This window comes from Bombus fervidus, chromosome 17 (genome assembly GCF_041682495.2).
Source record: "Bombus fervidus isolate BK054 chromosome 17, iyBomFerv1, whole genome shotgun sequence".
Classification (NCBI taxonomy): Eukaryota; Metazoa; Arthropoda; class Insecta; order Hymenoptera; family Apidae; genus Bombus; species Bombus fervidus.
In genome coordinates, this window is record NC_091533.1 from 5,985,357 (window position 1) to 6,009,395 (window position 24,039).

The 24,039-nt window shown below is 41.8% G+C and overlaps 1 protein-coding gene and 1 long non-coding RNA gene across 2 annotated transcripts in view; one reads left to right on the top strand and one right to left on the bottom strand.

Moving 5' to 3' along the window:
• Positions 1-24,039, top strand: part of LOC139996109 (uncharacterized) — a 201,287-nt gene that overhangs the window by 160,139 nt on the left and 17,109 nt on the right. The window lies entirely within an intron of this gene.
• Dhc36c (Dynein heavy chain at 36C) lies at positions 1,504-22,999 on the bottom strand. The gene is given in 26 exon segments (XM_074112127.1): positions 1,504-7,897; positions 8,185-8,466; positions 9,000-9,151; positions 9,223-9,460; positions 10,012-10,346; positions 10,569-10,809; positions 10,950-11,114; positions 11,206-11,504; positions 11,860-12,040; positions 12,262-12,632; positions 13,017-13,243; positions 13,300-13,491; positions 13,610-14,688; positions 14,798-14,986; positions 15,546-16,551; positions 16,809-16,981; positions 17,052-17,225; positions 17,631-18,686; positions 18,761-18,892; positions 19,025-19,219; positions 19,413-20,070; positions 20,278-21,005; positions 21,079-21,194; positions 21,270-21,706; positions 21,814-22,194; positions 22,554-22,999. Coding segments are annotated over 26 exon segments (9,594 nt in total). The 5' UTR covers positions 22,934-22,999; the 3' UTR covers positions 1,504-7,690.

Here is a 24,039-nt window from a genome sequence, read left to right on the forward strand (position 1 = left end):
TAAAAACCCATGAATTTTTGATTCTTCACATTCCTCGATAAATATGTCAAAATTAAATAACGCAATATTCGTATTCGAAATGGTAAAATCAAACGATCGTATACAAAATTTCCACCTTATTCTTTCTGTAACTACTAATCTTTCCACGTCAAAATATATCGTACAACGTAAATACCTGAGAAAGGAAAAGCGATCTATAAACCGTGAAATTTTCAGTTTCCCACAGAGAATTCGTAAAACCACGTCGAAACGGGGCGTAACGTAAGTCGTAAGACACGGTCATGTTCTTTTACGTAGGTAACTCCGTGACGAACATCCATCAAGATCCGCGTCAATATTAGTCAGAGCATCCCATATGTCCCTTTCCACGCGAGGAAAAATGTATGGAATGGGGTGGCTTTCTTGATTATGCGAATATCTACAGACAATGGAACCCCAACGTCAGCTGCTCCCCGGCCCTGGATATCACGGGGTCGTACACCCTCAGCGAAATAAGCAATAAGTTATGGTGGGACTGACGAGCCCCCCGTAGACCCCCCTACTCCGCGTACCAACACCCTCTAACCACCCCTGATCGTGGGTCCATAGGACGAGTGGTATCGTTCCATAGTATAGTTTCGACGCTCATCAAGCTCAGTTCGCATTGCGACGTGCATCGCGCCGTGTGCTCGCCTACGCTTTTTTTCCAACCCCCGCGCGTGCTCTCGATATTATCGAACGTATACATACGTGCATCGAATACGAAACGCATCCGTTGAACGCGATACGTTCGAACATTGTTCGAGTTGCAACGGTGATTGAGAATTTGTTGATCGATCATGGTGTTACGACGTTACATCGTTTTATTCCTTTGTTCTTATCCCTTTTATTTTCTTTTTCATCTTTCTTATATCACGATTAGTTTTATCCTTTTACATCGAGATGTTGACTTCAATGTGACAGTAACTCGTCGTCGATGAGTTGACGGAGTAAAGACGGATAGAGGAGGAAGATACCGAAGAGACTAGTGAATATTTCAGACTGTTGGTGAATTTTACGCGGAGGAAGATGGAAAGAAGAAGTGAGATGGTGGAAAATACGAAGATGCGTGAGTCTGTGCTCCTTGCGTTCACTGCGGGCTTCCATGTGCCAACTTTTCAAAATTCATAAGGCACGCGGTGAATGCCAAGAGCGGACCAAATTCAACGTTCTCTATCGCGATACACGTCCACCGGTAGTTGGCAGTTCACGGATTTCGACGATTTAACTGTGCTCGTTACTTTTGCTACGACAGGTCAGTAATGAGTTGAAATTTCCATGTCTGCGACTTTGATTTTCATTACGTTCGATGATTCATTTATTTTTAATTTTCCATCTTTTCCTATTTTTTTTTTTTTTTTTTTTTTTTTTTTTTAGTTTTATACCTTAATAATAGTAGACCGTAAAAGTGGATCGTAGTAATAGTTTTGAATGATTTCGAGTAGACGAGAGTTCAGTAGTTCAAGAAAATCCTTTTGTTTACCATTTTTTTTTTTTTTTTTTTTTTATTCCTCCTGCTAGAATTTGTAGCACTTCGCCAATCTGCCTTGTATAGATCTTCAGTTTGATAACAGAGTGAGACTTTAAGTTTGTTGTAAAGTGAGATCATGTACAGTAACAGCTCCTCTTCGACTGTGTACATATGCATTCTTTTTAACAATAAAAAGAAATATCGTTTATCCCCGTCTATTATACCTGCGTCTCTCAATCATTTCTCCATCACGATTCTCTCTACTTCTTTCTCTTTCTTTTTCTACTCCCATCGAGTGCCTAACCATATCAGGTAAGGAACCTTGAACTTTCTCTCTCTCTCTCTCTCTCTGCCTCGGTCTCCGTAATTTCACCCTGTGAAGAACCTTACTCAACACGTCGATTAATTTTTCACAATCTACGAACCGGCGAAGATCCTCTAATCCTCATTACGTGACCACGTACGATCACAGTAGTATGAATTACAATGCTTCGTCAACTTCTCCCATTTTACCATAATCTACACTCCCATATACTCGATTCATTCCCAATTTATCACGACTTATTTTCCCACCACGTTTACGTTTCCTTGGACGTATTTTCAACCCTCGAAAGATACCAAAAACGATCCACGCAATTCTACGGAACAACGAAGGGAGCCCTTCCTACGCGTTGTTCCCAATTCCTCGACTTTCTCAAGGACAAACTCGTGATCGAACCCAGCGATGATCGTAGAGCGGCATCAACGAGCAGCAGAGACATAGAGAGCAGGGTTAGCAATCGTTTTAAGTGTCCCAGCGTGGCACGAGCGGCGATAGGGGTGGGAGAGAGGGCTTAAAGTCAGCACCCCCGTAATGGAAATTGGGGAATTCCCGAACGTACGACGAAAACGGCTGCTTGTATCGACCGAGTCCTCATCCGCGGAACGGGCAAATACGAGCTGCCGGTGGCAAGAGGGGGTGACTGCTAGCATAGGGGGTGGCAAGGGGTGAACGGAGGTTTAAGGGTGGACGTACGTTGCCTGGCAACCCATCCCTTCTCGCCAGCATCCCCCTGGACCGCCGCGGCTCCAGCAACGATGCCACGTTACCAATACCAACCGCCGATGCTCCGTGCTTCCACCTTCTACCAACGCGGCTACCGAGAGCTCGATTTTCCTCTACCCCGGTTATACGTATACCCTGTTAAAGGAAACGCGTTCTCACTCTACAGACCCGTCCAACACTCCAGCAGTTTCCTCCATTATTCAGACCCGATGCTCAACCACTGTCCCTTTTCGTCGGTTTCATCCCTCCACCTACCAGACGTAGCATCCTCTCTCTTTTTCTTTATTTCCAGCTTTCCACGGGGCACCGCGGAGAATCTCCGCCGCGGGTAATGGACGTCTGTGCACGCGAATTAGAAACGACGATCGCGAAACCAAGCGTACGCAGGCTTTCGTTATCGGAAAAGCGGTTCGATTGCAACGGGGGTTGGGGAGGATACGCCGTTATACTCGGGATTCGAGACGAGTTCGTAATAACGTAGATTAGTCGATCGGTGGAGAGAATATTTTGTATACTCGATTATTATAGAGAAGCTTTTTTAAAAGGAACAATAGCAATTTAGATTATTCGATTGTTATTATAGATTATCGGAATTAGTTTATTCTTAAATTTGTAAATATAGTGTAGAAATAGTGTAGAAATGATCGAGTTTTAGGTTTGAGAAATCTAGATTATTTGATTATTATTATTATTATCATAGAAAATTCTTTCTTTGCAAATGGGAATAATAAAGACACGAACGTAGGGAAACGTGCCTTAATTTCGAACCATAAAATACTTTGAATTTGGAGAACATATTTTAGTGGAATAAACTTTTTTCTTGCAAATGTGTGCAACGAGGATAGCAATATAGGAGGACGTAACTGAGCTTTAAAGGATCATAAATTTCGGATGTCGTATAAAGCTTGATCGTAACAAAGTATTTTTTTCCTGCAAGTATATAGATTAACAGCAGAATTTTAAACCTAAATTTAGATATCGCGAGGTTTCGCGTTTTCAAGAATATAATTTTATAAATATCGTGCGATATTCAAGAGTAACCTCCATCGTCCGATATCGACGGATCTATCTTTGCTGCTCGCCGAGAGTAGCGATTATTAATGACGCGAGTCTCGGCATCGTTGCAAGAACCAATAACATCTTAGATACGTAGATTTACGTAGATTACGTAGATATTAGAACGACCAAACTACTTTACCTTATATTTTATTAGAACGAATGTTTTCGATTGATCAAGAACTGTAATTAAAGTTTGAGAGTGTATATATAACGTATTTGTGAAAGCAAGGTGTGTGACCGATTTACTAATAATACATTCGTACGAAGAAACATGTTTAATTGCATGATGTAATGTGGTTGGAATAAACGAGCATACGTAACCAATGCATCGCACATTCTTTCCAGCGATCCATAAAACGCATCAAAATGATAAACCCGCTCCTATAATTACCAAATTGTCTGACCTGTCGCTTCTGATTATCTACAATTGTCGTGACTTTCACCAGCATAGAGTTTTACAATCGTTCCCTTCCGCGTTCCTCTCCTCGTCGAGCAGACAGCCGATCGAATTGAATGGTCGCTGGAACCATCGCGCAATAAAATGTAACCCGAACGAACGCTTGTTAACTCTCGTTCCTCTCCTCCCTTTTACTTTTTTCCCATTATCTCCATCCTGCGTGTTACGGAGATAAAAAAAAAAAAAGAAACTAAGAAACCTCATCAGCACAAAGGACACAGATTTCTCGATATTTCGATTGAGACAAAGAACGGTCGTAAAATTCGATCAATCATTCGTATCTCGTATAATGTGATATAAAGACTCATAAAACATCACACTATTCTTGAGTTTCGTAAGAGATGATAAATACCGTCAGAGAGAAGATTCCTATCGGAAGCTTGCCGAAAGTCCTTGACGAGTCTCCCTCATCGGTGTCCTGATCATCAATCAAATCTCTTCTCAAGGTAAAAGCACGGTCGTTATCTCGTAAGAAGCCACGAGCTCCGTGGTGGTGGGTAGTGAAGCGCGAAAGCAACCTCCTGGTAAACCATGCATCAACGAAAAGCGTTTTCATGGCACGGTGAAGGCCGGTCGAAGGTAAAAGTAAAAGGTATGCCATTTTCGCCACGCCACCCCTGACCAGCTCCCGAAATTCTCTCGCTCCATCTCCTCCGGCGTAGGCGCGACAAAGAGATTCGGATGAAGGTCACTTTGCCAATAAAAAGAAGCTGGAAACGAGGGATGAAAGGGGGTGGACGTGAAACGAAACAAGACGCGGCCACTACAGAAACAGCGATGCTCTCACCCTTTGCAATTCGATCAACGAATAAATTTCATTCGGGCGATATGTTCCTCGGTGAGAGAAGGCCAAGCTCTGATACGCGTTGATTGCAAATTAGTTGATTTTATGCGACCATGGAGCACGATTAACGGCCATCCCTTTCGAGTGGACTAGCTGCTGAATCAATTTACACGGGATGCTACTTTTTTCGAGTACTTTGAAGTAGAAAACTGGAGTTAGATTGGTAAAGAGAGAAAGCGAAATTGATTATTCTACGAAGAGGAGGTAAATGGTTCCACGGCTATATAGACCGAGGGGCGAGGGTGATGGGAGAAAATAATTCGCCCACAAAGATAGTTAGACACCGAGAAAAGTTACACCGGGTGTAAAAATGTTCGATCGAGGCAACGTAGCGGAAGAGATACGGACGCCTCTTCCACTATCCTTTTTAAGTAATCTTATACGGACAATTTCAAGAGAGCGAAACGTACAAAGGAAGTATTACTATATTTCGAAACTCCGGCTTCGAGTTAACGTCGGTTCTTTTATGAAACGCGCTTTAAATATTTCAATGTAGGTTCATCAGCATCGGTTGAGAAAGACGTCGATATCGAGGGACGGTATCGAAGCATCGCGATAGCTGTGCAAGCTTTAATTACATCCTTTCCAGGCCCTCGTTCGACGTTGCATCCAGATAAATGAATATTTATCAACCTCTTCCCTCATCTTCGTTGGGCACATTCGAAATCTAATCCTTCGTCTAAAATGTGGGGAATGGTTAACGCAACTATGTAGGAGTGTTTACCAACTCCTCGAGGGTCCTTCAACTTTCTTCGACCGAGTCCTTTCACGTTGCCGCAAATTACGCAAATTATCGGCGGTATCCGCGTTTCCCCGGTGCTCGTTCCGCCTCCATGGCCGACTATTTCGACGTCGTTTCCGGCTGACGCGAGGGACGCGTGCACCGTAAAATCAGCACGCGAAATCATAAGCCGAATATGCTCGTCTATAATTCACCGGATTACTCCAGCGTGAAGTTGATTCTACCAGTCAGCGCTTTACCGCTAGGAGAAAAAAGAAGAATGAATAAATGAAACAAGCGTTTCGTTCAGTGAAAAAAGTGGGGGGAGCAAGTTGGAATTTTAACGGAGATATAAACCAGGCCTCGGGAAAAAGTTTTCAAATACTTCCCCTATCGTTTCGCGATTCACCGGCTGTAACACGGCCCATTCCGTGGATTTTCATCGAATAATCATTCGATCCTAATGTCGTCACCTCGACCGTCGACCAATGCTACCGACATCGTTTCTCTTTCTCTCTCTCTTTTTCTCTTTCTTTTTCTTTCTCTCTCTCTCTGTGGTCCAGGGAGAAGCTGAGAGCACTCGAAACACGCAAACAGAAGGAACCTATATAACGAAGGCGAAACGAAGAAGAAACTGGTGGAGGGAAAAGAAAGAAGGAAAGAAAGGAGAAAAAGGAAAAAAAAGTTGAGCCCGAGCAGGAAGGAAAAGGAGACCGGAGGGATACAGAGAGGACAAAAAAGGAGCCGAGGGAAGGAGAGAGGAAAAGAAACGAAGACAGGAACGCGATGAAGGGATCCGCGCGAAGAGAGGGTTAGGCAAACGGCGAGGGGAAGTATAGGAGAGAGAAGCGAAAGGGGGAGGAGAGAATCACGTGGGAAAGGGGAAAAGCCGAGATACGGGGAGAGATCAATACGAGGTCGCTAGGCAACGAGCCTCCGGCGATCTCAGTCCGGGTAGACAGGGTGCCGCCACCAACCCCTGAAGCCACCCACTAGCCACCCCCCGAACCGACCTGCCTCCCGTTGCTCTCTGAATATACCCCGTGTGCTCGCCTCTCTCTTCCCACCCTTCTGGTTACTCCTCATCCTACTGTTTTTCATCCTCTCTCTTTCCCTTTCTCTCTATCTGTCTCTTTATGTTTCTCTCTATATGTTTCTCCGCCCTGTAGCCGGCTCTACTGCTTTTCCTCGTCGTCACCAACCCTGCTATCTCCTGCGGACGTACGCTGCCTTCGAAATCTCTCCTGCACCTGCCTCTGCGAGGCTCTTGATACCGCTTGCAATATTTACGATAGCCGTTTGCATAGGAATTTCGATTTTGCGGCGGATACGCTCTCGCCGGTTTGTCGAACTGTATATCGAAAATCAGCCTTGTTATATCTCTACCTTGTCTCACCTGTGTCCAGACCGATTTCTTTCTTCGCTTGATTTTTTCTCTTCCCTTTTTTGCACTCCTTTCCTGCGCTTTTTTTATGTTACGTTACCGTAGGTCCCCTCGTCTGGTCTGCGTCAAGCGATTGACTTTTTAAAGCTCGTTTGAAGATTTTTACAAAGACGTTGGACGGTCGATTGATCGGCAGGCAAGAGGCGAAGAGGAGAGCCTGTGACCCGGATGTATCGCCACCTGTTGTAGTGCCTCGCTTACGTGCGAAACGTTCCCAAAACGACGCTCCACTGGGAAAAACAGCTCGGACTTTGATTGCGGATTTTAAGAAAGTCCGCTAGTTTCCGTCATGAACAACGTGCCGGAGGACGAAATTTCGAAAGCTGGGCCGATTGTTTCTGACAGTGATCGATAAAGCGATAAAATGAACAACGTTGAATAAAGTTTCTGCCTTCGATCCGACTATTTTTATCGCGATAAGGAGGACGATAAGCGAGAAAATGGCTCGATCGACGGGCTCTCTTCGAGAATCGAATTAACCTACGATGCTTCCGATCGTTTCGTCGGAATTGAACACCAAATTCAATTATATCATCGATAAGGATAAGTATGCCGATGGTCGACGAGATATACGGCTGCATGATACATAAACGGAAAATAGTATAATCGTTGTTCCAATGGGACGATAGGTTTAATCGGACAATTGGCAGATCATGGCTACGCCACGCAGAATCCAATGCTCCGGTGGATGGTCCGTCGGGAGCCATATGGCGATTACGAAGTTCGTAGAGTGGCCAGTTGTCGACAGAACACCTTTTCTCTCCGTGGTCTTGTACACCGGACAGGTATATGTGTATCTTTCCTCCACATCTTCCTTTTTCATCGGTATCAGCCAAATCTGCCGGAACGAACGCGACAGATTGTAGGACGAATTCGATTGTACGCTTGCTTGGCGAAGAAAATACAGGAAACAAGAGAATGAGATTTTGAAGAAAAACAAACAGATAGAAAAATCTGAAAGTACAAGAATCGTTTCTTTTATTTGCTTTCGCAGACTTTTTCAGCGTATGAGATAGATAGTAACCAGCATATCGATAAGATATCAAAGAAGAAGTAAAATTGTTTTTAATTTGGTTTTAGAGATATCCGAGTATGAATAAGTCAAAAGTATGAAAACGTACTTACATAGGGAACAACGTCGTACAAAATTTTCGGTAATGATTCATCGAGTTTCATCGTGCTCGTGTTAAAACGAGCTCCATCGAGGAATAGACCGTAAATATAAACACCATCGACTGGTGGTTCAGGGAAAACAGTTTCCTTCAAAGGGACAAAGTCGTAGACGAGCAAATCTATCGGTATCGAATATTTCCTCGCGTAGTTCTGTTGTGCGCCGGTAAGAAACGCCTGTGTGAAGTAGAAACCAGAGATCCAGAAGGTTGTCGGTGGTCCTTCGTCGTACCATAACTGCAGCGAAAAACAAATAATATAGAATATCTCGAAAAGAAAGTATTATTTCCATCGAATCGCTATTGATATCATAAAACGAAAACTTCTTCTTGCTAAAATATCTTCAATCTAAAGTTTCATAAAGAATTATAGAAGTATTTGAGCACTTACTATATTTTCGGATTTGTTTCAAACTCTAACAACGTAATGGTGACAGTGATGTCTCGTTGTATCGCTGATAAAGTTACACGAAGTTTAATATAACGCATGTAATATAGTCAAAGAAATTTATTATAGCGAGCGACCAAATATCTTCTCGAGTCATTCTATAGTACTTTGCTAGAATCTCAGACTATCTATCAAATGGAACAATTTATAAAGCAAAATAGCACAGACAAATAATGCCTTGGAAAGAATATTCAAAGATTCATAAAATTTCGAACATCGCGTGAAAATGTTTCCTAAAAATATGTACGTAATTACATTTCCCATTACGAGATCGCTGTGATAGATAGTCAAAGATCTTTCGCGCGGTATATACGTGCAGATACCTGAAGAAAAGCGAGCCTCTTCAAGAAATCCTGTATATAACTGCCTAGCGGCTTCAACGACGGATAAGAGTTCCTCATCCACATCTTCGATATCTTTCCAGTAATTATCGATACGTAGACCTCCTCGAGGTCCGGGTTCATGATCACCAGACCTTAGATTAAGTTCACGAAGCCGTGAAAAATCGATAGACACCGGCTGGCCGTCACAAGCTTAGCCGTTTACCTTTGATCGCCTTCTGAACATTTATGAGGCTATTCCTGATCGTTTGCAGAAGCTTGTTGAATCTTCCCATTTCCTGAACTAGCACCGTGTTCATGCTTTGATTATATAACGTTGGATATTTCTCGAGTGCATCCACCAGATCGAAGTCGTCGGGCAACTTTGACAGAATATCAGACGCTACACCGTAGACGATCTCGTCGGGTGATTTTCCTACGTCTGTTTCCGTTTCTCCCGTGTCCTAATTGGAGGACGGAGCAACACAGGGTCTCGTTAGTCGTCCGCACGATTCGTCACGCAGAATACATTTAAGGAACCCTATTATATTTTGTGAAACACGAGGCGAGCCGAGGCGACCGCGTACACGCCTTAATTGTCTCGAAATTAATGAACGAAGATAATGATAACGACCGACCCGTGATACCAACAACCGAGATTTTCCGCAACGAAAGTGGCGAATATTTTTGATACAGATCGTGTCCACCATAAACCAGACTACGAATCTTCAGACTTACGATAGATACTAGAAAATGATGCTTTAATAATCAATACGTTTAATAAGATTTAATAACTTTTCGTTTTGAAAATTCATAGAATAATCGAAGTGCGCATAACAAAGTGGTATTACCTTTCTCTTCGACTTTTTCAGCTAAGCAAGCATGAGATATACGAATAATAGAATATATTTATGTGTATATTTATTATTTACAGATTGAATGAATTTGGTTTCAATATCACTTACTTTGATATCCTGAATAGACTGCAGGATGAAACACGATATAATATTAAGACATCAAATTTCCATATGAAAATCAAGTTTCATAATAGTGACCTCACCTGCGTTGCCAATAAGGAAGACAACATCGATGTAGTCTCCTGCTGATCCTTAATGATATCCGCATTGTCGTTCATCCCAAAGACACTAGGAGCAGTGGCCATTGGAAAAGATCTAATATATTCAAGAAATTCGTCATGATCACTGACTTCAGGTACATAATATATACCACTAGGATCGAATAAGTGTTTCTTCTGTGCAATGACTTCCATACAATAAAACTTCACAAGAATCGTATTTAAAGTTCTCCTATCCCATTCGTCTGTCACGCGACCGCCATAATTACATTCGCCTACGAGACAAATTAATTTTGAGTGAGAATTGAATTTTCTAAAACAGTACACGATATTCAAGAATACAATTCCTTGATGAAAATTGACTAGGAAATATTTCAAGTAGTATTTTACGTTGGTGCAATGTTGGCCCTAAATGGTTTCTTTTAAAAAGAAAAAAAGAAATATAGTTTAACCATTCAACTAACAAGTTTAACAGAGTCTAACAATTAATGCGATACCTGTTAAGTATTTCAAGGCCGTAAACTGAACGTCATCGTACTGATCCAAGAAGATTCGCAATTGCAGCGCACTGATCCGTAGGTCGGTCTCGTTGAACTCATATTGATTATTCCAACCGATCGGCCCAAATTTCCTGCGTTCTTGAACGATCGCGTGGAAAAAGCACAAGGAAAAAAGTAGCTTCTTGAAAGCCTCGTTTTGCTTGCAAGTCTCGAAGAATTCCTCATCGCATATTGGGTCCTTACGAACGAAGGAAATATCAAGTATTGACGTATGATTTTATAAATGGTGTACTCTTCCGAAGATTTTATAAAATTCGGAACAATTTTTTTTCGAAAACAGTATTAGAAACACCATGGGTCGTATCTCATTCACATTACCTGCAAGAAAGATCTGATTATATTTGCTCTTAGTCCTTTCGGTGGCTCGTTGGTCATTTTCACACCATTCTGAAGGACGCTAACTGGAAAATGCTCCACTGGATAACTTGTCAGCCATAGTCGGAAATCTGGATGCACAGTTCCAGGTGTGAAGCTTTCACAAATCTAGAAAAAGATTTTTCTCTCTCGCCTTTCAAATTTCTTGCTCCATCATACCATTCTGCCGCTTAATGGCTAGTCGACAATTCGATAATACCTTTTCCAAGTGTGGCATAAAACTCTTGGCAAGGTGACAGTTCTGCAGAACCACCCAGGTACCATTTTTCACTCCCTCGTCGATTAGCTGGGCGGCGATAACTCCTTGCCCTTGACCCAAAGAGAGGGAGAACAATCGGTTTGTACCGAAACCTTGATCGTCGGCGAATTTCAGTAGAACCGCCATAGGATCGGCGCCAGGCGTTAACACGAATATGAGGGGACTGCAGGAATATGAATCCGCGAACGACGATACCAGGTCGAAGGGCGGCGGCTCGATGTACTGTTGTCCCAGTTGTTCTACCACGAATTAATCGAAAATCGTTCGCCTTAATACGAAGCTTCGATATAGCGTAATACCAAATCATTTCTTTATTTCTGTCTTCATCTTTATTTTAATATATCAACGTTTATATTACTATTTTTCTATATATAGCGAGTCACGAAAATATTTGAATTATTTATTATATATTTAGGGATATGTTGTACGCTATGTAATACTTTTTGAATTTTGGTACGCGCCGTAATGAAATACGATTGTTATAAATAGTCGTGAATTATAGTTTTCGAAATATTCAAAATATCGCGTGCATGAATTCTTCTCGACAAATACGTAAGCAACGATGCGACGTATTTTTACATGAAGATTTTTCACCTTCTACAAATTGCTGGACGGCTGGCACAACTTTGTCAGGACGCATACATCGCAGCACGATCATTCTCTCGAAAGGGTTGAGCTTGTCGTAAGGCGCCGGGAATGTTAAAGTGTGAGGCTCCATATGATCAAAGATGGCTTTCCAATCATTCAGCGTTGTCTCGAATGCGTTTTGAAATCCCTAAACGAAAGAGGAACGAATTAGTTACGAAAATGTATAACTATACTCAATGGTAATGGTATAACGAACAGTCTTTGAATTCGAACTACGAAGCACGAATCGATCATGATAAAATGTTCGATATAACTCGGACAATAAGAATTTATTTTTTAGAACTGTGACCAATCGGGAATACTAAGATCTCGAACATAGGTGTCTTGCTGTACCACGTTTCATCGTACCATAAACCCTGGAATATTATTCAAACGGCACAACTCGTCCCAGGATTTCGAGGGTAGCCATTTCGTGGGATTTGCGAAAGGATTCTCAAGGCCAACGCCGCCGGTCAACAGAAACATCCATTGGGGCATCGAGAGTCGTCCCTGCTTATTCAGCAGGTTCACCGAAAGCAGCAGCGAGAATAAAAGCTTGTCCTTCTCGAACAACGACCGACATATGTTCACGTAAAGCGAGTAGGTGAAGTGCTTCGTGAGGTCCTTCAGTCGTTGCTGAATGTCTTCGACCCGTTCCGTGTTGTCGATCGTACTATTGAACAGATTCACGAACCAGGCCAGAGAGTATTGATACATCGGATCGATGTTCGCCAGGACAGCTAGAGAAAATTTTATTCAATTAAGATTAATTCAATTTTCTTTTGAATCTGCGAAGACACTCCAGTGCCCAGACTTAAATTCATCGTACAAACGAAGTCAGGGAGATTCTACGACTCAAAATATTACATCGCTATATGTAAAATATTTTTTCAAATAAAACTTTAAGTAGACCTAGTTTCTTCAAAATATCATACGAGTCGATTCGCTTTAATACGATTGATAGTCAACAACGTGATAAAATTTGTACTTCACAAGTGTTCAATCTCGAGTTTTTCAAAAATGGAGCTTCCAACGCAATTTTATTATTCCCGATTTGCGTCTTGTTTTGAACCATAGAATCTGCCTTATTGCGCTTATAGAGTAAAACGCGTAGTGTGTGTCACCAATCGTGAAGAAAAGAACGGTGCTGTAAGCAGCTATGGGCGTGTACTCCAATCTTGCAGCGTCGATAGACTTTTCCGTAATCTCAGCTGCCGTTTGTTTCGTGACTATCTCATCAGAAAGAGTCTTGGATGAACTAAGTACGCTAATCGCTGTTTCATCCTCGAGAATATTTCCTTCTGCTGTCGACAGAACTTCCAGAATTTCGTCTTCGATCTCCTTCAGTTTCCTACGAAATAAAGTCGTTGGCGAAGATTGAAGAAATGTAATAAAACGTTAATGTACTTCTTGTTGGCGGCTCCTTGGACGATTAGCTGATTCTTCTCAGACTCCAAGTCTGGCCTTTCTTTGGCTACCACGATACCGAGGAGCTGATCTTCCAGGCCTATCGGTGTGATCATGAAATTCAGTAGCGTTACCTTAACTGCTACCTCCGGTAAATAGTGGGGATTGCGTAATTTGGTTGTAATGTAAAATCTGTAAAAAAAAAAGGTAAGTAAAGTTATTCCACTCAACGGTATACGAATTAATATATCAGACAGTGTCGCAATTGTTTTTGAGTAAATAAATGTTATTTATTTAGAATAAGATCTACCGGAAATTGGCAGAGTACTCGATGACAGAATCCCCAACCTTGATACATTCCGCGCCACCAGACTTAAATGTTTGTTTCATCAAGAGCGGTTCCAAGGCAGCGTCAAGCTCTTCGCCCACGTTCTCTAACAAAACTGGCTGCCCAAACTGTATAGCATTTTCTAACACTCTCATATAATCAGTCTGCGACAATCTAATAACATGAATATTATTTTCCTTCTCCATATTCTTCACCCATTTGTTAGCCTGGCCCTGAGGATCGATCATCAGAGGCCATCGTCGAGAATTCGTAACAATTATCGCGTTATCTATCGAGAACAAATCACTCGGCAAACCAAAAATATTCCAGGACCGTATCAACACAGGATCACCTAGAATCTGAGTAAGCTGATAGTCCTTCGTACAAATTACTTCCAAATCGGTGCAAATCTGCACCCAGTTGTCGATTTGTTGCTGTCTATACTGAGTGGTGAACACTCCTAAATAGGCCACGATCCCAGAGCCGATGAGAATGTCTCCCGTCAGCTTGTAATAACGTTCGCCCAGTTCCTTCGCAGTATCGGACCATCTGGTGTACTCTCCCCCTAAGCCGCCAATCAGCTCCCTGGCTCTCCTTAATCTTGCCTCGCACTCGTTCACTTCGTCCGTCATCGCCTGGTACTCCGCTCTTCGTTTAGCTAACAGCTCCTCCAGCTTCGCCAACCTGTCACGCACTTCTTGAAGCTGACTTCTCTTCAAGTTCAATTGCCTCATGGCCTCGTTGTAGTCGGCCTCCGCCAAGGCCAGCGCTTGCTTCTTCGGAGCCACGATCTTCGCCACTTTGTCGTACTCTGACAGAGCGAAGACCCATCTACAGAGACCTTCGCAGGCGGTAGAAACCTGTCTGATCCGTTCTGGATCGAAGTTCGGATTTGTTAAGATAGTGGTGCGGATCTTCGTCATGATCCTTTCTGGAATGTTGTCTTTATCGAACATTAATAAGGATTCGAGGAATTTCATGTCGCTCAATATGCGAAGAGATGGCTTCCAATAATCATCTATAACTCCATCTGGAGTCTTAACCTTCTCCGGTTTCACGTCCTAATAGGATAGAATTTGTATGGATCATGTTTTTATTCTTTTGATAAGCAGGGTTTGAATAAGTACATCTTTGTGGAGATTGAGTTTAGTTTGAAGTTGAAGATCGAACCTTTAAAATGCAAACTGCTTCCATCACCAATCGAACACCGGCTGGCGGTCGTTTCATGGATCGCACGATTTGAATATCCTGAGGAGTCAGAGTGTTCAAGGCATCGTTCGCCGCGTTTAATATCGGCATCACTTCTTGCAGATCGGCGTCGCATTCTGCGCGAATGGCGTTCGCTTCGTTCGCGACGACCTAGAAATTCGAACATTCTGCTTTTAAAAAATACTACAATGGAATTTACGTACACGTACCGAGTTCCATGCATCAAACATACCAGGCAAAAGTCATTTTTGTTACGAGCTCTACGATTTTCGTATTTCAAAATCTCATTAATATTAACAGAGCGCAAGTATACGTTGTGGAAGCAATTTCAGCAGAAGTTATTAGAAACCGTAGAAAACATGAAATACTTTTTACCGAGCGAAAACTACTTAAATAACATCGCTGGAATTAACATTTGTGTCCTGATATTTCAAGTTTAAAAGATCTGTAGATTTCTGGAACTACGAATAAATGACAAACGTACCTCAAATTATTCGCAATTATCAGTAAGCACGCACATTTACTTTATTCTCTAGTATTTTCATACCTCAAGGTCTCACTAATATCAGCATAACGCGAAGATGCATAACGGAAGGAATTCGAGAGGGAGTAATTAGAAACCGTGAACAAAGGTGAAGTGGCTTTTACAGGGCGGAAGCTTCCTAAATAAAATCGAGTGACTGTGATCTTTAAGCCGGCAACACCTTACCATGGCAGCCTCTTCGTCCCTCTTGACAACTTGCTCCATGGCAGCTACCTCCTCGCTTTCCCTTTGAACGTCGAGAAACATGGCCTCCACGTCCTTAGCGGCGACAAGGAGCTTCGGTTGCAGCGCGACTAAAATCTCTTGCATCTTCTCCACTTGCCTGTGAGTACTGTCCAACTTTTCCAAGCCAGCTTCGTACCTTTTTTTCCCATCGAGCGCTTCCTTCCTCTTTTTTGCGAGCAGGTCCTTGAAAGTGTTGATGAGCTCCAGGTACGAGGTAGGCGTAACGTAATTGTACCTCTTTGACTTCCTCAGGAACTCCTTTGTCAACTCCTGCGTGGACATATGAAAGAATTGGCACATCTCGATGCAGGCGTCACGTTCCTTCTCCGTTAGATCGATTTCGTCCAAGAATTTAGTCGCCACAGCGAGCAATGCGTCCTCGGGCCAAGGTTGCAGCCAATCTATCGTGCAACAATTCACCAATGCCGGAAATTTTCGAATTCTGATACGAAAATTGTCACCAATAGGCGACATGGTAACCACGATATGCAAGTGTTCGCGAACAGTTTGTACGAAGAAATTGAACAAAGCCACGGGGCTGCCGTCTGTCTGCAAGGATCTGTCTCTCTGACGATCGATCACTCGCATCTTCTCGCAAATATCAGATACCTCATCAGGTGCAAATATGTTAGGAACCTCTCCGGAATTTAAAAGATTGCTAATGTCTTCCAGAAAGGTCTCTTCTTTAATTTGTGTATCCAAAAACAGGAAAGCTGTATGCAGATCGCTGGCTGCGCTCTTTTTTAGGATGTCTTTTACGTCTTCGTGCCATTCGTATAGACCATACTGTTGAGACATTTCCACTTGAAACAATTCGTAATCTGAGATGTGAGCTGCTAATTTCGTTAACGATTGGCGCCCCGAACCGCCCACTCCGATTAATAACGCGTGACTTCGAGGCTGCATCATTATGCGACAGATCTTTGATAGATGTTCTACGGCGAATCTAGAAGGCAAAATAAAATAGAAAAATTGCGAAGATATCTGGAAAAGGGATCTATAAGAGAAAATGATGAACTAAGGGAATTATGATTTAACGCTATTTAGTTTTAAAAAAATATAACAGTGAACGAGATAAGTGATAATCGAATAGTGCGAGTAATATTTCTATGATAAATATTACTAGACCTATAAACCCTTTTTTTCAGAAAGCTCCTCAATTTTCATCATTTTTTATTTAAAATATACGCAACCGAGTAAAACCTGAAAAGAACGAGATTCATCGGTGTCCTCGAAATGGAATTATATTCAGCGAGATATTCTTCAGCTATGATTGCCAAGTGGTCTAAATCCTCCACTTCGGAATATAGCTTTTTATCCGCCAATGTATCGTAGAAGTCACAATAAATCAGATTTCGAAGCTCTACTTCTGTCACCTAATTACGATTAAAGAAGATTATGGAGACAGTGATATTTAAAACCCTTGCGTATTAGAAGAAAACGTACTGTGTTAGATTTAGCAGTAAGTAAATCTTGAAACAGGTGGTCCAGATTGTCATCCATATATTCTAACATGGTCCTTCGTATCTGCTCGACGAGCCACTTAATATCATGGTCGTCTACCAACCGATCACCATAAACGCGCAACACTTCGTGTACCCAGAGACGCTTTAAACTCGCCTTAAAACATTATGTCGGTCAGGAAATATTATGTAGTTCTCATACATATTTATGAATCGTAACCGTCAAAATTGGATATATTTATTTGGAGCATTATGTTATCATTACGTTGATAACAAAACACAAAGAAATCTAATTCCATTTAAGATTGTAAGATGCTGAAAAATTGAGTTTGATTTACGTTATAAAAATAGGGACCTTTAGGGTCGCCTTAACGTTAATGCAAACGTGTAACCATGCTAATATCATTAGAATATCGAGCTTCCAACGTCAGTAGAAGACACGTAAGACTAGGAATAGTCATACAGGTCGTATCATTAGAATTTAAAAGCTTAAGATCGTCCTTCGTAACCCTACAACATATCATAGAACAAAACAGAAATTTATCCGCAAATAAATACTTACAGGTTTAGCGACACTTTCAGGCGTAGACAGTAGCACTCCTTGAATCACTCTGGAAAAATCTCGTAAGTTGAACAAGTAATGGCATTTGGCCGGCGTCGGTAGAAGATACACTCTAGTTTCTTTATAAACATCCAAGGTTCCGTTGACGATGTAGTCGACACTAGGAAAGTAATAGTCAGGAAATTCCTTGCTCGTAAAGTGCCATGTCACGATAGTGGAGAAGATTGTGTTGAGAACGTCATCGGAAAATTCGGAAATTCCTAGGGTAAAGAAGTGTCTCTTGAACCGTAGCGTGACGTCCAATCCGCTGGATGGAGGACCCATCGCGCAAACCAGCTGAACGTCCACCAGATGTATAGGCGTCACTTCCTTCAAATCGTACCACGTCCAATGATCCAGCCATTGCCTCAACAACTCTATAGGTGGCTGTGCTCCGTACTCTTCCTTCTGTGGCATGGAGATATCGTCCACGAATACAACCCAGTACTTTCCTGGAGGAGCTCCATATAGTCCCTTCTTTCGTCTGTCCAATTTGTTCATGATGATCTCTTGGGTCTGATTGGCAGTAGTTTGCGCGGAGAATATTACGAAAAGAGGTTTAAAAATTTCTGGGTCGTTCTTCTTCAATAAAAACTCCATGATGTACACGGATTTCCCGGTACCCGTCGGACCGACCAAAAGGATAGGTTTTTGATGACAAATTAACAGTTTAAACAGATGAAAGTAACGAACAGTTTCTATCGTGGGGACGATTATCTGATTCATTGGTATGTCTTTTGGTATTACTGGGACGTCTTTTAGATCATCCATCCAAGGTCTCCATTTGCCTCTACCTTCTTTGATGTATTTATAATCGAACACCAAACCTGTCATTGGTAAATTTACTACGTATGGTTTCGATGGATCGGTGGTTTCTTCGGAAACATTGAAACGTTCTCTGACATCGGCAGGGAATTCTCTCTCTGTTAATGCTCTAAAGAGATCGCTGAAGCATTCACGGGAGTCCACCATCAACGTGCCGCCCAACGCCCAGATACAAGAAAAGAAGAAGCAACCCTGAAACACCCTTGACACTCGTTAGTTTCTCTTTCTTCGATAGAAAAGGCTTGACAATGTAAATATTTATGTACCTCCACTTGTGCCCTTAAATCTAGATCTGTTAGAGTTTGGAGATACTTCTCGTCGTGATACTCGTCGAGGAAACAATCGAATAAGTATGTCACAGACCTAACCATATTAGCGTCTTGCATTGTTATTAATTCCTGAAGGTAAAATTAAAAACACGTGAAAATAAGAATAATACCAGGGCTTCCTTACACGATAATTTGTTAATTGATAATATTAGCAAATTGGCAAGTTTGTTTTAATTGATTTATAAGTGACATCTTTCGAACCTTGACTCCCCAACGAAGCAGATGCAAGAGTGGAGGACAAAACCTCATGTACATCTCGTGCAAATGGTTTTTAAGATGCTCCGTGAAAGACGACGGTAAAGTGTTCAACCACGAGAGCAAAATTGGTTTCCAACCTAAACTAATTGGTTCCATGTAAATCATGCCGCATCTTGACACTGTGGCAGGTGACGCGACCTATATCGATCGTAATAATTAGACTACGAGCTTTCGTTCCAATCTAAATTTTTATAAACGAAGCTAGAGAAGTAGAGTCTCGATAGAAATTTGTTTCGCTCTATAAATATCATATACTGCCGCTCATAAATATCATGGCTTACAAAAGAAATAGACAAAACACTTTAAGACAGGATAAATTTCATTAGGCTACCTCCAAGTCCATAGGCTCGAAAATTAAGTTCGTGGTGGGCGCTAGCTGGATAATTTCCCCGGAGGTCAGGCAGAGCTTTTTATTGTCATCCAGGACGGTGTTCATGTTCTCGATCCACAGGGCGTCGACCGGCCCATCGAAGACCAACCATTTCCTATTCAGGTTGGTGGAAGTCGCGAAAGCTCTGTAACTGACAGCGAGCACGCCGTCGCTCCATTCGTGCGAGGCCGGATCGAACTGACCGTATAATTGACCCATGGTGATCGCCTTTGGATTGATAACGGTTATCTCCACCCGGTGTTCGTCCATCAGCTTCCGTTCCTCTAACAAACCAAGACAATCGGCCAATATTCTATAAGCCGAGGTTTTCCCTCCAAATGGTAGACCAACGATCATGAAACCGTGTCTGACGATCATCATCTCATAGATCTGCTGTATCTTCTCCAAAAAGAAATCAGTACATTGAATATTAGCAGCGGCACACGCATCCATCGTACACGCGTTTAGGTGAGTATAATCTGGCGGTGGAAGAACGACTCCGGGAAACAAATCTGAAGCGATGCCCTCGAAGAGAGGCAGATCGTGAACCAAAAATTTTGGCAGGTTAACATCCAATATGCTTCTTAGCATGAGGATGTCTTCAGACTCGTTAGGATACCTGATCAAGAATCATAATAATTATAATCCGAATTAGAAAAGTTATAGTGTAGGAATTAGTATCTTGTATTAAATGATTTTGGGGCACGAATAACCATTATAAATAATCGAAATTTTCTGATTACGGGAAATCAAATATGGCGAAATTTTTCTTAGTGAAATTTTTCGCAAAAGTTTTAAAAGTAATCGTCACGTTCGTTTCTCGTACCTGAGCTTTAAATTGCCAGCTGCAACGAGGACAGATTTCACTGCCCTCATACCATAATCGTAATGATGCTGACTGCTCAATTGCTCGGAGCAAAGTCTGTAAGCTGTGACGATTTTTACAGCTAGAGGTCTACCGTTATAAAAGCCATAGGAGTATAGCGTGTTCTCGGCGATCAGCGCGTAATCCGGCACCATCATGGCCACGGGACGGAACAATGCCTTTAGATTGTCCGGCAACTCTGATCTCCCCGCGTAACCCGGATTCATCGTGATAAAAATGGCGCACGTTGGATCTAAAAAGATCTCCGTGCCCTCGAATAAGATCTTCTCAGCGCCGCTGTTTATCGCTCGTTGAATCGTTAGAATTTGTTGCGCTACTACTGATAACACTTCGAGATCGATTCGATTGAATTCGTCGAAACAAGACCAGGCGCCGCAAGAAGCTAATCCTTTGAAGAATTTTCCTAATGCGAGGTAATCGAGGCCTTCGGAACAATTAAAGACGACGCACTGTTTTGCTACTGCTTTAGCCAGATCTTTCGTTGTCTCTGTTTTACCAGTTCCGGCGGGTCCCTCCGGTGCACCGCCTAGATGAAGGCTCAAAGCGCCGAATAGAGTTCGATAACATCTATCCGTTAAGGGAGTGATTACTAATCTTGAAGAATTGCCAAGGTACTCGTAACCATAACGTTGCTGTGAATTTATCATGTAAGCCCACATGTTCTCTTCCTGAAATAAATATTTTTAATAATAATCTTGCTATTAAAAGATTTTTCTCTATTTTGTAGGAAGTTAGCCTGACCAGCCAATAGTAACGCAAGTGACACAACCATTTGAAATCGGTGTTCTTGATCACTTTCTCCCGGTAAAGCGACGCAAGCACGTCTTTCCCATGGACATCCAGCGTAACTAAAGCTTCTACAATTGTAAATCTATGTATTATATTATATACTAGGAAAATTATACTGAGAAGTATAACTTATGAATAATTACCAAGAGTGATACGATTTTGTTTCGAGAGTTTGCCTCTGATCAACGATATAATGTCGTTCAATTCTGCCTGACATTGATCCAAGTATCTCTTCATCCCTTGAACACCGTACGGCATCGATTCCTCTATACGTAAAGTCCAGTATGTTTTACCAACGCAAAGAATCGTTTGTCCTGGCCATTCCAGCACCCAGACCTTCCTCGATTTGGTAGGATACGCCTGGATCGCTAGCAGCACCTCATTTCGTATACTTTTTCGCATAATCGTTTCCAATTCGATCAACCATTTCTCTACTTGTCCTCTGGCAGCAGCTGTGGATATCGTCTCTATCAGTCGAACCTCTTCGTCCTCTGTCGATATCATAGCGACCACCTCGAGGTCCTCGCTAAAATGTAATTTATGTATTCCCTCGAAACATTTCTTTAGATGTGGCTGAACCCTGAAACAAATGGTTATAAATATTTCAAAATATTTTATTTCAATAATAACACAATCGTGTATAGTTGATTAATTTTTCCGAATCGAGTTAATAGCAGTTTTTATTACCGAGTCGGATCCTTAGTTTCAGAGAGAATTTCCAGCAACTCGTCGTTAGACAGGAAAAAGAATCTCGGGAAGAAGAGTCGTTTTCTTTCGAGGTAATCATTCAGACCCTTTTGAATGTCTTCTAGTAATCCGTAGCTCTTCTTTAGCCGTTCTAACATTTTATCGATTTCGACGACCACGAAAACGCGAGGATCCGCGTGGACGGTCTTCATAATGTCACGCCAAGTTTTATCCACCGCGGAAAATTTTCTTCCTTCCTCTGGCATCTGTTGCTGTATATCCGGCGATGTAAAGATCGGCTCCAGGTACATCCAGATCGCCTGCACGCGTAGCCATTGGTCCAGAATATCTTGCAGCAAATGAAGTTTGTACTCCCATCTCCTGTTTTGTAGCGTTAGGTCGTTAAATTCCGATCATACTCGCAATATCTAGTATCGCTTGGAAAAGTAATAGCTCGTAAAAATATTTTACACTCCAATTATCCGTAACAAGATGTTAAAAATTGTTGACGATCTATGTTTCATAGGCTGTAAGAGCCAAAAACTTTTTACAACGGGTATTAGTCAGTTGAGAAATAGGTAGACACACAAAAAGTGAATGAAAATGTTAAAAACACTTGTTACATTATTTTTCTTTTTGTAAAACCAACAGAACCCCCTTGGATCTATCTAATATTTTGTATATCATGAATACTACTATACTATAATAGTTCTAGCGTCGATTTTCATTAATTTTCTTACAGTATCCTTGCTTCAAAGGGTTTTATGTTCGGCGAATTCTTGATAGTAACTGTCCTAATGATGTGATCGTCTAAAAGAAGTTGTATATCGTCGACGCCAGCGATGACGTAGGTGCCAGTATCCTTGAAAGGGTTCACCGTAAAGTATAAATCGGCCCAATCCTTCTCCATCTTATCCATGGCTCTTTCCAAGGTTGCTTCCTTCGACGCGTTGTCCGAGATGCTCTCGAACTGGCTGACGTATATGCCTAAATTCATGTCCAGAATCTTCGCCAATGTTAAATCGGGATCGACTTTTATCGGAATGTTTATGATCTCCGAAATTTGCTCCCAATGACGATCCTTTAATCCTGGATTACCAAGCGTAAAAACGATCGGCATGTATTCCCTGAAGTCCTCGATTTTTTCCCGGACACTGGCTGCTAGCTGCTTCAAAGCTGGCTCTTGAAAACTTCTCTCCAGCTTATAAATCGTTCTGTTCGTGCAAACAGTTTTCATTAACCGTTACTTGTCGGAAAAATATACCTTCTATCTTTATTGCTAAATAATTCTTGAGGAATATAGGAGAATAACTTGAATTCTAATTATAATAAGTTATTCGAACTTTCGCAAACATGAATATCGCATAGTAAATATATCGACCTGAATGCGTATCCTACGTCGTTATCGATGTCCTCCGGATTATAAGAACCGATCATCGAGTTTAACCACTTATCCTGCTTGGTCAAAAAGTCACAAATTGCGTCAAAGAGTAGTTTGAAGGGCTTCAGTTGATCAGCGATCTGTTTACGACGTGGATATTGCGTTATGTCCCAGCCAAACGATGCTTCTTCTTCGTTAAACTTATCGATCTTCTCCATGGCGGCGATCAGTCGGTTCTCTAAAGTCTGTGCCCTTCTCTGATATTTGTACACTTCTCCTATATCTCCCCAATATTGAATCTCGTCCACCTGTTTCGCGTAAGACTCCAATTCCTCCTCGAACCTAAGATACCTAACTATCGAAACAAGAAACAATTTCAATAATCGTTAATTTCCTCGAACACGTTTTTCCTCTTCTTATTAGTCAAGTTACTTGACTAATTTGAAGAAGATATTAGCACCTTTTAATGCGTGCTGAAACTCCAGCGTCTTAATCGCAACGATGCTTTCGTTCTCTTCCAAAATTTGTGGTATCTTGTGGTACCATTGAAAAGCTTCGTTATTTGTGATTATCTCGATGTCAGTTAGAAGACGATAGTCGGCCAGCAACAAAATATGTTCGATTATTTTGTAGAGATTCTGCTCCAAAATCTTAAAAGTTACTTCTCTGTTTACCTTAATGAAGTTTTTAAGCTCCACAAGTTCGACTGTGTTGGCGGGCGTGCTTAAGGCACGTTCAGATATGCTTTGATATCGTTCTGTAACACTAAACCGGGTTTGCCATTGTTTTATCGTGGAAGTGCGAATAGATTCATCGTTGTTGGTTAAAGTAATTTGAGACTCACT